The sequence below is a fragment of the Natator depressus genome, chromosome 26 (genome assembly GCF_965152275.1).
Source record: "Natator depressus isolate rNatDep1 chromosome 26, rNatDep2.hap1, whole genome shotgun sequence".
NCBI classification, from domain to species: Eukaryota; Metazoa; Chordata; order Testudines; family Cheloniidae; genus Natator; species Natator depressus.
In genome coordinates, this window is record NC_134259.1 from 5,694,125 (window position 1) to 5,709,404 (window position 15,280).

General features: G+C 50.8%; 1 protein-coding gene and 1 long non-coding RNA gene across 4 annotated transcripts in view; both read left to right on the forward strand.

The window, feature by feature from the left end:
* BMP1 (bone morphogenetic protein 1) overlaps positions 1–11,589 on the forward strand; it is an 83,828-nt gene extending 72,239 nt beyond the window's left edge. The window contains exons 16-20 of one of the 3 annotated variants that reach the window (XM_074940361.1): positions 7,338–7,463; positions 7,747–7,874; positions 8,389–8,602; positions 9,274–9,524; positions 10,654–11,588. In XM_074940361.1, the coding sequence (XP_074796462.1) occupies positions 7,338–7,463; positions 7,747–7,874; positions 8,389–8,602; positions 9,274–9,524; positions 10,654–10,788 (854 nt within the window). In that variant the 3' untranslated portion in view covers positions 10,789–11,588. Of the gene's footprint in view, positions 1–6,251; positions 7,279–7,337; positions 7,464–7,746; positions 7,875–8,388; positions 8,603–9,273; positions 9,525–10,653 lie in introns of those variants that run through there. The other 2 variants (XM_074940363.1, XM_074940364.1) reach the window with 2 other exon arrangements.
* On the forward strand, positions 1,474–5,010 carry LOC141978332 (uncharacterized). The gene is made up of 3 exons (XR_012636369.1): positions 1,474–2,180; positions 2,707–3,297; positions 4,989–5,010. It is a non-coding gene; the product is annotated as an uncharacterized LOC141978332 (long non-coding RNA).
* Positions 11,590–15,280: the final 3,691 nt, after the last annotated feature.

Genomic DNA, 15,280 nt, shown 5'->3' on the forward strand with positions numbered 1-15,280 from the left:
CAACGCAGGAAGCCTGGGCGTTGTCCACTCCCAGCTAGGGAAGCTTTTAGTGGCATTGATGCAAACAGGGCTTGTCTACACAAAGACTGAGTGCGTGGCCAGCTGGGGTGTGAATCTACAGCCTGCCGCACACTAAGGGGCTGTGTGGATCCTGCTACCATGCACTAAACTTTCCCTACTGTACTTTGGCACTTTGCTGCTTGAAACTCCAGCTTGCCACGCGCTAGGTCTCTGAATAGACAAGCCCACATGCTTTTTGTTTCACTTGCAAGGCTAGACCTTGAAGTCCGCCTCTAAGCCTTTGGCCCCTGCAGTCAATGACAGGTGCAAAACTGCCAGAGCAAATGACAGAACCAGCGTAGGGCTGCACAGCCACTTGTTATTGTTTGCCTGACTTTAAAAGGTGCTGAGCTCCCCCCGGGCCAGATGAAGTTAATGGGGCCTGCCAGCGTTCAGCACCTCTGCAAATCAGACCGCAGATATCTAAGTGCTGTCATTTGTGTCTGTAATTATTAATTATGTGTATTCCAGTAGCACCTAGGCCCCCCAGTCATGGACCTCTTGTGTTAGGCGCTGTATGAACACAGAACAAAAAGACAGGCCCTGCCCCAAAGAGCTTGCAGTCTGATTAGTTGTGCTACATTTAAAGGGGGAACTCCTGGGAAAGCAATGAGCTGCCCTAGCCCCTGACTGCCCTTGGTGCTGGTCTTCCCTTCCCAGGGCACTGCATTCTCTAGCATTATTGTATCATAACAACTTCAGGGAATTTGAGCTATCCGAGTGGGCCACTTCTCGCCTTGGCTACGGGTGTCTCCTCGCATCGCCTCCTCTGCTTTGCCTGTCCCCGCGGTGCATCCCAATCCCTGGCTCTGCTTTGATGATGCCACTGTCTGCTCAATGCCTTTGCCACTTGTCCCTCCTCCTGCCATGCTGGGGACGTGGCAAAGCATCGGCACGCCTTCTCTGCTTGAGGGTGTCCCCTCTCTTCCTCCTCCTCCTGGGATGTGCGCTGATCTAGAATGGACTAAAAACTCCCACTACTTTCCTAGACTAGTAACAGCGGTGAGATATTGACCCGTCCTACTCTCTTGGCTATGCAGGGTCATTTGGATCCCTGGCTTATACCTTATGCGGCAATGGGATTGCACCTGGTCTAAGTCTAGGGCATTGCACAGGGTCTAAATCTAGGCAGGATTAGTCCTGGGATCCCTTAATTATGCCACGGAGGTGAATCATCTTTGATCCATGGAGCCGTTCAGCTGCCTACGCTCCTTGGGTTGGGTCTCCTTCCTTTAAAGCAGACAGGGAATGTTGGGACAGTTCCAGTAAAAACCATTACCTGCTTATTTCCTGTGTGTCTTTCTCTTCTTTCCTACACCAATGCCTTGAAAGCAGCGTTAGCTTTTGGAAATCCTTTATCCGCTTCTTTTAAAAAAAACAAACTCCTGGGCGAGCCCTCCAGATGATGTAAATCAGCGTAGCTCCGTGGAAGACCAGTTCAGGGGCTGGCTCTAGGACCCCAGTTCATTTTTGCTTAGGACAGGTTTTAAGTCTGGGCAGGATTTGTCCTGAGGTCCCTTCATTACGTTGCAGCTGCGAATCGCCTTTGATACATTTCATACATGTTTAGGGCACGGTTATCTTTAAGCGCATGCTGAAGTCCCAGTGAAGTCCAGGCGATTGAAGGACATGTTTAAAGGGAAGCACATACTGTCTTGAATAGGCATGGATTTAAGCGTATGCATATGCCGAAGGGCATTCCTGAATCGGGGCCAGAGAAAGATTCCTCAAGGTCTTGGCCCCTTCAAGCCATCTGCCTGAGCAGTTTTGCCCTCAAAGCTCAGAGAATTTCCTTCAGCTCCTAGTGAGCGCCCTGCCCCATCCCATGCTGCCACAGGAGACGTTCCAAAGAACCCATCCAACAGGGCTTCTGCAGCTCCTGTCGAGCCATCACGTCACTCGTTAATCAAGGCCTTCTGCAGCTGGCTGGAATGAATGAAGAGCCAATGGGCGGGCTTCGGGTATGGTATTTTTGCTTTATTTTTTTTTTTTTAATGAAAACAAGGCAAGTAAGGTAATCTGGCCTGGCCCAGCTGGCAGGAATCACCACCATCCAGCAAAGAATGACCTCAGATAAGCCTCAGCAGCTGATCATCCAGCAGGATTGCCAAGGCATCCGGGTAAGTGTCTTATTCTCCTCCACTTCTTAGCTTAACGGCCTGCTCCTGGATCTTTTACTCACCTAGGTGAATGAAATCCGGGCCCTGCTGAAGTCAACGGGAGTTTCATCATTGACTTCAATAGGGTCAGGATTTCACCCATTGGTTTTAGTGGCACTACTTGGGTGGGTAGGGGCTGCAGGATCCCAGGTGCCAACTTAGGTCCTTTTCAGCCTTTTGATGTGCCTGGTGTTTGTTTTCTCCCGTGCCCAATCTGCCATTGTAGAAACACAGCTTTCCTCAAAGACTTCCCAAATCGCGCCTACCCGCCCACAGAACAATTCAGACCCATGGCTTTATAACTGCGATGGCCACTACACACCCTTGTTTGCATTTTGTGGCAACTAGGGAACCGTGGGTGACTTCTCGGGGAGCCCCCAGTTTGTCCCATGGGCTCTACTCACTGGAACGTCCTCAGGCTGCGGATTACCAGAGGTGCTCACTGCAAATGAGGCCATAAAAATATCCCTTCTGTCTCTTCACTCAGGTCACAGCAAGATGAAGCTGGAGGACACAAAAAGAACTGGATTCCCTATTTGGCATATCACCCCTATTTGCTCCCAGAATATTCTATTGTTACAGTCCAACACCAGGTAGGGCCAACCATGAGCAGCTCCCAGATGTTTGCTTGGCTGGCTGGTCTCCTCTCTAGAGGTATTCCTATTCCCTTGGTCCACTCTGGAGTTCTTGGGCCATTCATGCTCCCGATTCAGGCCGGAAGCAAAGCCTGGCTGCCACTGTCCTGTTGCGCAGGAAGGAGCCCTCCCGTCTTTGTGACTGAGTCATGTTCCTCACCTTCTGGGCTGCTTTGGGAACTGGGGATAACCAGAGGCAGCTGGCAGGAGGCAGATCGCTCTGGATTCTACCTGAGAAAGCACCAGCTGGGAGCAGAGCTAACGGCCTGGGTTAATGTGTGTGCGTGCATTAGACAAGGAAATGAGATCAAGAGCCGTGGTGGAACAGCAGCTGTTGACCAGCCGAACGGAAGACATTGGCTGGAATGTCCTATTCCTTAGCAGGTGCTGCAGAGTCTTGATGCTTATCCATTTCCACTGGAGCTGCCAGTGTCAGTGCTCAGGTAAGCTCCCCTTCTAATGTCCCTTCCACACCGGGGCATTGCTTCACTGCTGTATGTTTGTGTGATTCGGTACCTCTTGGGCTTAGGTATCTTTCTGGCCCTTCATTACTATTGTGCAGTGTTATCTGCATAGGTTGTTGCCCTCCACCCCAGTGGCGGCTTGATTTCATCACCCCTACATGTGGCCCTGCTCCAGGAAAGCACCTAAGCACATGCTTAACAGTGGCAGTCAGTGGGACTTAAGCACGTGCTTTGGCCAATGGTGTGCTTTCGTGGTATTGGGGTATGTGTCGATACAAACGGGTGTATACGGCCCAATGCTGCATCGCTCGAGTGCAGTGGGAGTTTTGGGTGCAGACGGAAAGCAGAATTGGGCCCAGAGTTTGTAAGGTGCTTTGGGAACCTTCAGGATAAATGTCAGACGATATCGTTATTGCTGATTATTTATTTTCAATGAACGAGTTGATAGAATAAACAGTTACTAAAGACAGCTTTCCAGTGGGCTCTTTTCCTATGCAAATTCTCTTTCTTTTATCTTTATCCATCCCAGGTGTCCTTTCTGAAGGGGGTTTATTACACACAGTCTCCCTTGCAGACCCCTAGCCTCGATTGAAACGCTTCTCTCCCCTACTCTGTTTGCTGCCTGTACAGTTAGGCCTTTCAGAGCCCCCTCCTCTGCTGCATCATGAACTTTGAGCTTTCTGGTTATAGGCTTCCAGGAAACAGGTCTGGCTATGAGCAGCAGTGGGCGGTCAGAACAAGGGGGTACGTACCGTTGCACAAAGGGGTTGTAATGGCACGTCACACCTGTTCTTAACAGCAGCCAGGCTCGTAAGAGTAATTGGACCATGCATCGTGCTAAACAGAGCCTCGCATGCATGTCTAGATGAAAGAGCCTCCTGAATGCAGCCTGTAAGCAGTGTCTCACCTGGAGCCTTGGGCACGGGAGACACCTGGCTTCCTGAGGGGTGTTCTTTTCCCCACAAGACAGAACGGTCACGCGATTTTTGCTAGTCTTTGTATCATAGTAGCAGACCTAAAGGCTCTAACTGAGACCAGGCTCCTATTGTGCTAGGCACTGCCCGTGCACAGAGTTGACCTGCAGAGTTGACAATCTAAACAGACGAAGGAAGGACTGTTAAGCCCCTGTTCTACAGATGAGGAACAGTGGCAGAGAGGTGAAGTGACTGGACCAAGGCCGCATGGGGAGTCTCAGAACTGAGCCTGGATCCCATGAGACTCAGTGCGATGCCTTAAGCATAAGACCAGCCTTTTGCTCCAGCAAACCTTTCCTGGATTTGTGCTGTCTTCTGGGGAAAAGAACACCCCCCAGGAAGCCAGGTGTCTCCCATGCCTGAGGCTCCAGGTGAGATGCTGCTTATAGGCTAAATTCAGGAGACTCTTTGACTCACTGACTAGAAACAGGTGCTTCTTGCAGACTAATCATTCTTGATGTTTAAGCCCCTGACTGTATGCTTGGCACAGTACAGGGCTAAAAGAACCACAGCTCCTGAGGGCTTATAGTCTGAACAGGTAGTGCACGCAAGAGCCCACTGCAAGACCAGGGGCTGGGGCCAACTTACTGCCATTTTTAATACTTGGTTGTCTGACCCCAGAGTCAGGATCTGCCGTAAGTGGAAATCTCCAAATGCCCAGTCTTAACTGTCCTGTTATTGTTATTTGTATTACAGTGGTGCCGCAAGACCACAACCGAGATCAGGGCCGTGCTGTGCGAGGTGCTGCACATATACATAGTGAGCAACAGTCCTTGCACAAAGAGCTCACCACCTAGACAAGACTGGCTAAGGGTGGGAGGGGAAACAAGAGGCCGAGAGAGGGGAAGTGTCTTGCCCAAGGTCACACACACAGGTCAGTGGCAGAGCTGGTGAATAGAACCCTGGTCTCCTGGCTGCCAGTCCAGTGCACTATCTGCGTCACCGCACGGCCTCTTGGCCTGTCCTACAGCCAAAGAAATTGCCCAAAAAGATCATCTAACCTTCCCAACTGGAAGCCCATGGGGAGCCCTAAGTAACCAGCCTTCCTACACATGCTCCAAAGCCTTGAGACGACGTCGCCTTTCAGGGGGTTCTGCCATGTGCAGGGGCAGGTCCTTCCCGTAACAATTGCAGCCAGGGTTCGGCGGAGCGGAGGTAAGTGGGTAGGCGGGAGGATTTTGCCTCCTCCCATCTCCACGCACCATCCCATTCCAGGTGCCCAAAGCACAAACAACGATCCCTCAAATATGGTCTTCCAAAACCTCCTCCAAATTAACACTTTGCAAACCCTGTGCCCTCTAAGTTATCTATCTGGAGGGCTATCCCCCATGATGCTCATGTTCCCCACAGGAACGATGTGGAATTTGTATTGGCTTTTAGCAGGTGACACCTAGCGAAGACTTTATTTGACTGATAGCTTGAAAGGGCCAATTTGCTCCCAATACTCCCTTGTCTCAAACCTCTCTGGAGTCTGCCAGCTCACCTCTGCCTCCTCGCATTCTTCTCTATGCAGAGCTAGAGCTGTGTTAGGCCAGTGAATGTAGGATAACATGGGAAAGGAGGAGATGCTTCTGCCCTGAAAGGAACACTCCCCCAAGCGCCTTGAGGGGGTGCTTCACCAGAAAGTTCCTCCCAACTGGCCCATCCATCACTTAATGCTGGAGCTAAAGTTTGCTTTCAAGAGCCAAAGGGGACAGGTGGGGTGTGAATCAGTGGGCTCCGGGAGATCTTGGCGCCTTCCCCTTGTGCTGTGCCTCTCCTGTAGTTTGGCAGCAGTAGCTGTGTCTGTGCTTCCCCTTTCGCTCAGCTCTGTAACACGTGCTACTGAGTATGGCCCCCGCTCTCTGCATGTCCCTCTGCCCCCCAGCCCTTTCCTTGGCTCCCTTACCTTGGTGTCCAACTCTCCTTCCTGGCACAACAGCATAGGTTCGTTTTCATTTTCTCTCTCTGTCGTTTCAGAAACGAAGCAGCAGCCGCAGCCCCCGAAAGCTCGCCCACCCGGCTTGAAGTTCCGCGTGCAGAAAAGAATACGAGGCCCGAAAGGAACTCGGCCAATCCTCCGTTCAGTTCCTCAGGAACACCACTGCCCCTCCAAAGGATCCAGGGAACAGGGAACCAATGTCCTTCCGTTCTGTCCTAGCTCACAGCCTCGCTCAGAGAGCCGTCCAGGCCCCAAATTCGTTGCTTGACAGAACTGGTTGTTGGCCTTATTTTTTTATTCACCATTGTTTTTAGACTCCTCTGGTTTGTCATTGACCAGTTGACCTTTATTTCCAATTTTTATTGTGTCTGTGACATTTCCTATTGATAAGTAAAGAAGGACACCATGTCCTGGTCTTTCTTGCATCTTTGGTTGTCCTTGTGTCTGTTTTTCTACCTACCCGTCTGTACAGTAAGCAGGTAATGGTTGTGTCCCATATATATTGAATTGATTTCCATATGGAGTTAGCACGGGGCAAGATTTGTAGCCACGGAGCTTGATTCTCCTCTCGCTTGCACTAGTTTTGTGCTTCAATCACTGCATTCACTCTGGTGGAAGTGAGAGCAAGGGTCAGGCCCATAGATCTGGTTGCTGCTGGAAATAAGAACTTGCTTGTCTGATAGTTTCCTTCCACTGATAGCTGAATGTTTCGAGTCCAGGTCCGGGGACTTTCAGTAGCACAGCACTCAGAGTCTGAGAGTAGTGAGTGAGGTATGATTTAGTTGGCACGATTTGTCTCCATGGAAGATGTTTCCATTGAACAGGCGGAGGTATGGATTGAGGTCCCTTAAGCTGATGTTTACCCCAGTGCAGAAGGGTCACAGGGAGGCACTGGACACCAATTCAGTTACGGAATTTAAGTGGGATTTTGCAATGCACAGAACCTTGTGAGTGAGGCTTCTGCACTGGGGGTGAGTCTGGCCCTTTCTGAACAGCTCAGCTGCCCTAGATTTCACCCCACTGAGAAGGGCCATCCATTGCAATGCTGGTGATTCACCATAACCCAGCAGGGAACAATACCTAGGCCCGGCTAAACCACGGACTGCTTCTTTTCTTCTCCTTAGACAAAGACGAATGTTCGAAGGACAATGGGGGGTGCCAGCACGACTGCCTAAATACCTTCGGCAGCTACCAGTGCCAGTGCCGCAGCGGCTTTGTGCTGCACGACAACAAGCACGATTGCAAAGAAGGTACGTTTATCCCCAGGACAGCAGGGAAGGTACAGTTGCCTTGCTGGGCTTCTCCGTGCACAAGGTCTCTGAAGGGTTTGCTGCCAGTTTCCTCTGGACCATGCACAGGTTTCCCCATCTCTTCATTTTTCCCAGCAACAAGGGGCTGGCGAGGGGATAAACAGCTTAGCTGGCCCTTTGGGAGTGTTAGGTGAGTGAGTTTTGGAGGTGGGGGAAGGATAGAGAAATGATCCTTTAGGGGATAGGCCCCCTGGCTGACTCCTTTGGGATTCTCTTCCTGCAGCTGGCTGTGATCACAAGGTGACGTCCATCACTGGTACCATCACCAGCCCGAACTGGCCCGATAAGTACCCGAGCAAGAAAGAGTGCATCTGGGCAATAACTACCACGCCTGGCCACCGCGTCAAACTGGTAACGTATAGCGCAAGGGACTAGCAGCAGAAAAATACACATGTGATATAACGACCGCAGCCACCGGTCCCCATGTGAAGGATACAGCACCTAGGAATTTCCAGTCTACTTCAGACCAATGTCTGTCGAGTCCATTGTCCTCTCTCCCGCTATGTCCAGTGCCAGATGCTGTGCAGGGAGGTGGATAGCCTCTCTAATGGACAATGGAGCCATGACACACATGGGAGGAAGGGGACAATTATGCAGTAACATCCCCAGGGGACGTTTCTTGTTAATGGTGCTTTGAGAACAGTCAAATGGGATGGGAGTAGATTGCAGACAAGGTGACCTCTGCACAGAGAAACTGCCGGCTGCATCCAGACTAACGTGGCTCCTAATAGCATAGCCAGAGATGTGCTGTGTATGGGACTTGGAATGGCCCCCATCGCTGTCGTGACTTGAGATCCATAGAACTTCGGTGCTTTGCCACCTACTATCATTGTAAGTTTCCCTCCATCTCCTCCCGTCTTCCCAGACCTTCACAGAGCTGGATATTGAGGGTCATCAGGAATGCACTTATGACCACCTGGAGGTTTACAATGGGAAAGATGCCAAGGCTCCAGTCCTGGGCAGGTTTTGTGGGGCTAAGGAACCGGACCCCGTCATCTCCACTAGCAACAAGATGTTCCTCAAGTTCTTCTCCGATAACTCCGTCCAGAAGAAGGGCTTCCAGGCCACCTATTCAACAGGTAACCGGGTTTTTGTTTGCTTGGTGTTTGGTTCAGTGGCAGGTACCTAAAAACTCCGGAAAGTTGTGGTGATGTCAGGCCAGGTGTGAAGCTCTGGTCCCAGAAGAGAGGGGCTGGAATATTATCCCACTTCATCCTTGTGTCTCCCTAGGAACTGTGGTGCTTTAAAGACTCCGAGGCTTGGCGCGGTTCAGTATTTTGCATAATGTGCTAAATGTGTGGAGAGAATCAAGGGGAGGAGAAGAACAGAAAGATTAGGGGTCACCGGCTGATAGTAAAGCAACGTTGAGAGGAGCAAGCAAAGCAGCTGCCATGTTTCTTTTTGAAGTCATGCTTTTGCGGGGCAGATGGCTCAGGAGATCAGTGATGGGACAAGGAGCCACTGACTTCTGCATGGCCCATTTGGCCGTCTATCTCATGGCTGCTCAGTGGACCCTGTGCAAAAAATGCCCACGGCTGGCAGACTAAGCAGAGAGGCCAAAGGCTGAATGGGACCAGAGGCTGAGCTGATGGGGTGGGTGTTTGGTGAGCTCCGGGGTAGAGAGAGTCCCCCCGTGGCTGCCAGAGGGAAGACATTAGAAAATAGGGAGGAAAGAAGATGACCCTCTCTGGCAATAGGTGTGCACCCTTCTTCACCTCCTTGCTATACACATGTGTGTTCTTACTTCCAGTCTGTGGGGGCCAGATGCGAGCTGAGGTGAAAACCAAGGACCTGTACTCACACGCTCAGTTCGGAGACAACAACTACCCCGGGGGCTCAGACTGCGAGTGGGTGATTGTGGCGGAGGAGGGCTACGGGGTGGAGCTCATCTTCCAGACCTTTGAGATCGAGGAGGAGGCCGACTGTGGGTACGACTACATGGAGCTCTTTGACGGCTATGACGGGACAGCGCCCCGCCTGGGGCGCTACTGTGGATCTGGGGTAAGCTTTCCCCGCTGTCCTCCCTTCCTTCCCACCCTCACCCCCGCTTGGCCCCAGAAGTCAGGGATAGCTGCACCACATCCCGGAGCGAAACCGTGCGCTCTGAGCCAAGAATTGATTGTTCAGTTTGGTGGCTGAACAGAAAAATCCAGGGGAAAAACAAAATGTTTTTGTTTGACCCACAATGAATTTTTTCCCCAGTGGTTTTATTACGGTTTGGAGTGGTCTTCAGCCTTTTTTAAAAAAGTTTAAGCAAATCTAGCTACATTTTTAAACAAAAAGTCAAAAAGGTTTGTTTTGAAATGTCTAAACGAACCATTTTGACTTTTTTTACTTTTTTTTTTTCATGTGTTTTGGGACGAAATTATTCACTGAATTCAATCTGGATTTCCAACCCGGATAGGGGGTGGAGTTTGGACTGAAAAATGCCTTTTTTGGCAAATAAACTATTCCCTGAAGAAGAAAAAACTGGCCCAGCTGTAGCACTCAGCTACTGCGGAGATGGGCACAGTGTAAGAACCTACAGGGACTGGAGAAACCAATGATAATGCAAAGCACGGCAAGCCCTTTGGAGGAGAGCAGGAAACACCTCACCCCTGGCGGGGAAGCGATTGAGCTTTCAGAGGGTGGCTAAGACTAGGGAGGGATATTTCAGTTTAATGTGGGTCCATTAGGAAAGAGGGGTAAGGCAAACCGAAATCAGTGCCCATCCAGCGTCCGTGGCCATGGAACTAACCCAGTTCAGGTTGGTGCATAGATAAGCCTTATGGTGCTCGCCCAATGGCCGCCTAGGCTCAACCCTGCCATTGGACGCTGCCTCAAGCAAGGTGGGGTGCAAGCTGCCCCATCCCAGGAGTTGCCCTGGGATTCAGACATTGCTGTCAGTCCCCCAGGGCCTTCGCCCTGCTCCCTTCTGGCTCCAGGGCCATTGATGGTTTGCTGCTGACCTCTCTCAGCAGCAACTTACCTCACTGGCCCGTGAGGAAGGGGAAGAAGAGCCAAGGCTCCACCCAGCCATCCCAGAGAGCCTGTAGACTCTCACGCCCCTGCAGTCTCTCACCCTCTGGGTCTGTGAGGGAGAAACAGTGTGCCCTGACTAGCTCTCTCCACTCCGTTGCCTCCCTCCCAGCCCCCGGAAGAGGTTTCCTCCGCCGGCGATTCGGTCATGATCAAGTTCCACTCGGACGACACCATCAACAAGAAGGGCTTCCACCTGCGGTACACCAGCACCAAATTCCAGGACACTCTGCACACAAGGAAATGAGGCTCCACGGCCACCAGGGCCCTCGCCACCCCACGCTGGAGGGACGGTTCTTTTCTGTATAGAACAAATACATGCGCGGGGAGGTGGGGGGAACCAGACAGACTGGATGGAGAAACACACAGTCAACCTCAGCACTAAGACACACTCACACAGAGGCTAAGGTGCAGTCAGCTGCTGGCATCGACCAGATTGAGGGCGGGGGGGATGTCTTTTATCGCTTTAAATATCCATTCCTGGGCCTGTTTTTTTTCTTTGAAGCAGGGCACCGCCCAAGCCAGGAGCAAACGTTCTTCTTAACCACTTTGCAACTACCGTTGATGAATCGATTGTATCCCCCAACTCCCCTAACACCCCCCCACACCCTTCGGGAGGTATCGCTTAATGCAGGAAAGTCCAACTGTATGGCAGACGTTTTCCTTTTAACTTGACAAAGCAGGTATCAGCTCAGCTCCCTGAATGTACAAAGCCCATAGGAGTGAAGAGCCCAGCACGCGCACAGAAGCTGCTGGCTATCTGTTGTAATGATGTAATAAAAATTCTGTCTTGTAAGGAGATGGCCATCGGCCGCTTTAACTCTCATCTGTTTGGGGTTTTGTTTTAGTGATGCTTTTATGAGAGACACCTAATGTTTTGGAGTCCTTTTCCCCCAATGTACATTTGTTCTTTTTAAAAGTCTGATCTCCAATTGGAGCGTTGTCCTCTTTCATGACACATCAGTCGATCTAGAGACAGCCCCGAAAACAATTGCGGGAAGGAGCCATGCACTACCTCCAGCCCCACTTGGAAAGTCTACATCTAATAAATGGAAAGTGTTGCAAACAAAACTGCCTGGAGTCCTTGCTGGTGTGCGCCTGCTATCCAGGTATTCCCATCTGTGCACTCTCTCTTTTGGATCCTTTTTGGATCCTCTTTCATCCTCTGCCATCTGGTGGTGGTTTCCAGCAATGCTGTTTCTTTCTGGGATCCTGCTTTGCAGAAGCCATTGTCTCATTGGGTTCCAGCAGTGCTGGATCCTTCTTGGGAGAGATCCTGATCTCTTGGATCCTATTCTCGGGCCTGCTCTCCAGCTCTGCCATCTCCTTCGGGGCTCCTGTGGTAGTGTTCTGCTCTCCAGATGTTTCCAGCTGTGATCTCTCTTTTGTCGATCCTTTTCTGCAGCATTTCTTAATCTTCCATGGGTCTGATTCTCCTTTCACACTCATGTTAATCTGGAGGAATTCTAGTGGACTCAGTGAAGTGTCTCCATTATGTGGTAAATGAGAAGACTAAAAAAGGCCCTATTTATCTGGGGCTTGAGTCAGCAAAGCAATTAAGCAGTTGCTTAAACTTAAGCGAGTACTTAAGTGCTTTGCTGATTCAGGGCCTTAGGGAGACAGGAAGGGCTTTATTGATCATATTTAATAAGGACTCTTTTTTATGTTTTTATATTCCAATAACTTTTCCCCTCACCCCACGTTGCACGGGGAATAGCAGGAAAATATTGCAGAGCAATTAAGAGAGACAAGAGAAACCTATAAGGTAACGTGGGCATTTACAGTCAGCAAAGAGCAGAGTCCTGAACCCTGGCGTGGCTGCGAGTCAGGTTTGCTAATGTGAAATGCTCAGTTGCTGGCTCATTTTGCAGGAGGCGCTACACGAGTAAGGCGAACGCTGTTCACATGTGAGTAGGTCTCTCTGAACCAGAGTCGAGGCCGAACCCAAACTCCAGAGCTTCAGGAAAGCACAGAGCCAGGCCTGCATTGTGCAGTCCAGGCCCAGCTTTGATTGCAACAGCCATTCTGGAGCCTTTAACTGAGGCTTGAAACAAATTTGTAGAGCTTCTGGTCAAATGCATGTCAAGGGCAAAATGCAGACACTTGGATCAAACTCCATTCTCAACCCAAACAGTCTCCAGAATCCTTGTGGGCGGAGGAGTCACCAGCTCTGTCATGGGTGTGCGAGAGGCACATGGGAAGGAAAACCACACCCTGGAAACATTTATCCTCAGCCCTCTCAAACTCACCCCCCCCCCACCACTCCTCCTCTGTACAATCCAAGAAACAAGCTGAAGTGTGATATTTCCTCCATCCCCTTGCCCAAGCCTGCCTGTCCCTCTTCCGTTCTGTCTTGTGTCTGTCTCTACATGAGCTGCTTGGATGGCTTCTCTCCTGTAGGGCTGAGAGTAATACAGTGCTTTTCCTCCGGAAGGCTCCCAAGGCACTTTGTGAGCCCCATACGGGGTACTTAGCAACACTGGGAAATAGTTGCCCCTGGGGTGGGGTGGCAGCTCTGTCGACAGCTAGCATACAGGGCTGTGCGAGATTGGGGGACACCAGCGGAAACACTGACTCCAAGTGCCAAAAGATCTTAATGTCTTTGTAGAGGACACAGGATGTCAGCCTGCTCCAAGAGACACAGCCTGGGGTCTCATCTGATCTCCCTTGGAAGGATAAAGGTTAGATGCACTAAGCACCACCAGAGACCCACGTGGCCAAATCCTCAGACCCTCACTCAGTTTTTAGGCTACCCTTACTCAGCAAAACTGCCAGTAACTCCAATTAGAGTTTGCTTGATGAAGGAAAGAGCAACTATGGAGTAAAACGTGAGTAAGGACCTTGGGAATTCCACTGTTCTTTCCATCAGCTTCAGCATGTGTGCTGTAATGACCTTGCTAAGCAAACTACTTCATTCAGCGTGTCCCTCCATCCAGATGCTTACGTTTCTCTTTTGCCAGCTGTAGCCTGTTGCTCTTTCCTCGGCCCAATGGTGCTAGAAAAAGGGAGTGATGCCCAAATACTGTGACGTTGGATATTCTAGAGTAAGTGGGGTGGATACATTAGTTATCATCGACCTTTTCCATAACTGTGCTCCTCTAGCCAGGGCCTAGCTGGGACCCTCCCCACCTTTCATTTAACAACATGAGAAAGGCAGGGAGGGCATGACCCCCAGCACCAGGGCATGGCCCCCCAGCTGGAGAACCCTTGAATTCAAGGATTCCATGATTCAGGTCACTTAACTTTGTCCGGAAAGTGATGAAACTGAAATCCACCTCTTGAAGGTCTCTGATGACAGCGTAGGTATGAAGCGTGCTTATGACATCACTCGGGCAGCTGCTGATGTCACAGAAACCCCAGCGCCGGGCACAATACTCAAGTGAAGGTGGCATGGAGATGGGTCAGGTGAGCGGAAAGGGAGCAGCATGAGACTCCAGAAAGAAAAATGGAAGGAAATGCACTACACCCCACGGCAGCTTTCCAAGAAGATTGGAGTCACCTACTCCATGGCCCAGTTCATAGTGCAGAGCTATCGCAGGCCATGCCATGCCAAAGCTTGCCAACGTGTCACCCACCTTCAGCCAACTCCCAAAAAACAGAATGTAACTGTGTATAAGGCCCAGTGCACATATTATGTCAGGACCAGGGGCCGAGGCCGGGAGTTAACAGACTCTGACGCATCTTTGACATCTTGCTGCAGAGCAAAGGGGAAAGCGGAGGAGGATATGCGTGGCTATGACGCTCCGTTGACATCTAATGCCGGGGGCAAGAGAGGAGCCAAGAATATGGGTGACTCTGATGTGCCTTCTCTTCACATCTATTCAAGATCTTATTCCAGGGCCAAGTCCAGAAAGGAGCACGTGAGCCCCTCCACATCCTATTCCAGACCCTGCAGGGGAAGAAGCTATGTGGCTCCTCCTGCTAGAAAAGCAAAATTTTCTAAAGGAAGGAGGGGAAGAAGGAGGCAAAGTGTGAAAAGGAGAAAAGGAGCCCAGGGCGGGAGATACCAAAGGGTGAGAAAAGCTGTCCCTTTTGTGCCTTCTAAGCAGCCCTGCCAGGGAAGAGGCAGAGAAATACCCATAACCCTCCTTCTGGATGTACCATTGAACATATACCTGGAGGATGAACAATGGACAGTGAAAGGAGAGGAGAGGCAAACAGGCAAGAAACGGAGGAACAAAGGTGTCGCTGTCCAAGTCCCTTCCATCTGCACCACAGAGCTCGTAGCAACAGATGGCTATCAAACCGATTCTTCTTGCGGACAGGGGGAATCCAGGACCAGGCAGTGGGCTGCAGATGCATCCACGACTGTAGATGAGAGTCCAGGGGAGAGGAAGGTTCCTGTCCCTGAGGAGATTTCCTGTGAACATGGGGCTTATCCAACAGGGGGAGAGGTCCCAACAGAAATCAGCAAGGAATGCACTGGCTCTGGGTGGTGGGAAAGGATCCAAAACTGGCTGCTGTCCTTCGGAATGTATTTGGAAAATATAATAAAGTCCTAGCTCTCCCAGCCAGATCCTTTCTTGTTTGCTATTGTTTCATTCGTCCCTAATGTGAGCATGCTTAGAGTGCTGAACCAGGGACCATCTGCATCACAGTGGGATGTGGGCACTTGCAGGTAGCCTGCTGTGAGCTGCTGGAGAATCTAGCGAGCAAGGCTTTGAGGACCTGATTTAAAGGCCACAGGAGTCTTTGCACTGACTTCACTAGGCTTTGAATCAGGTCCTTATGCAGCCCTC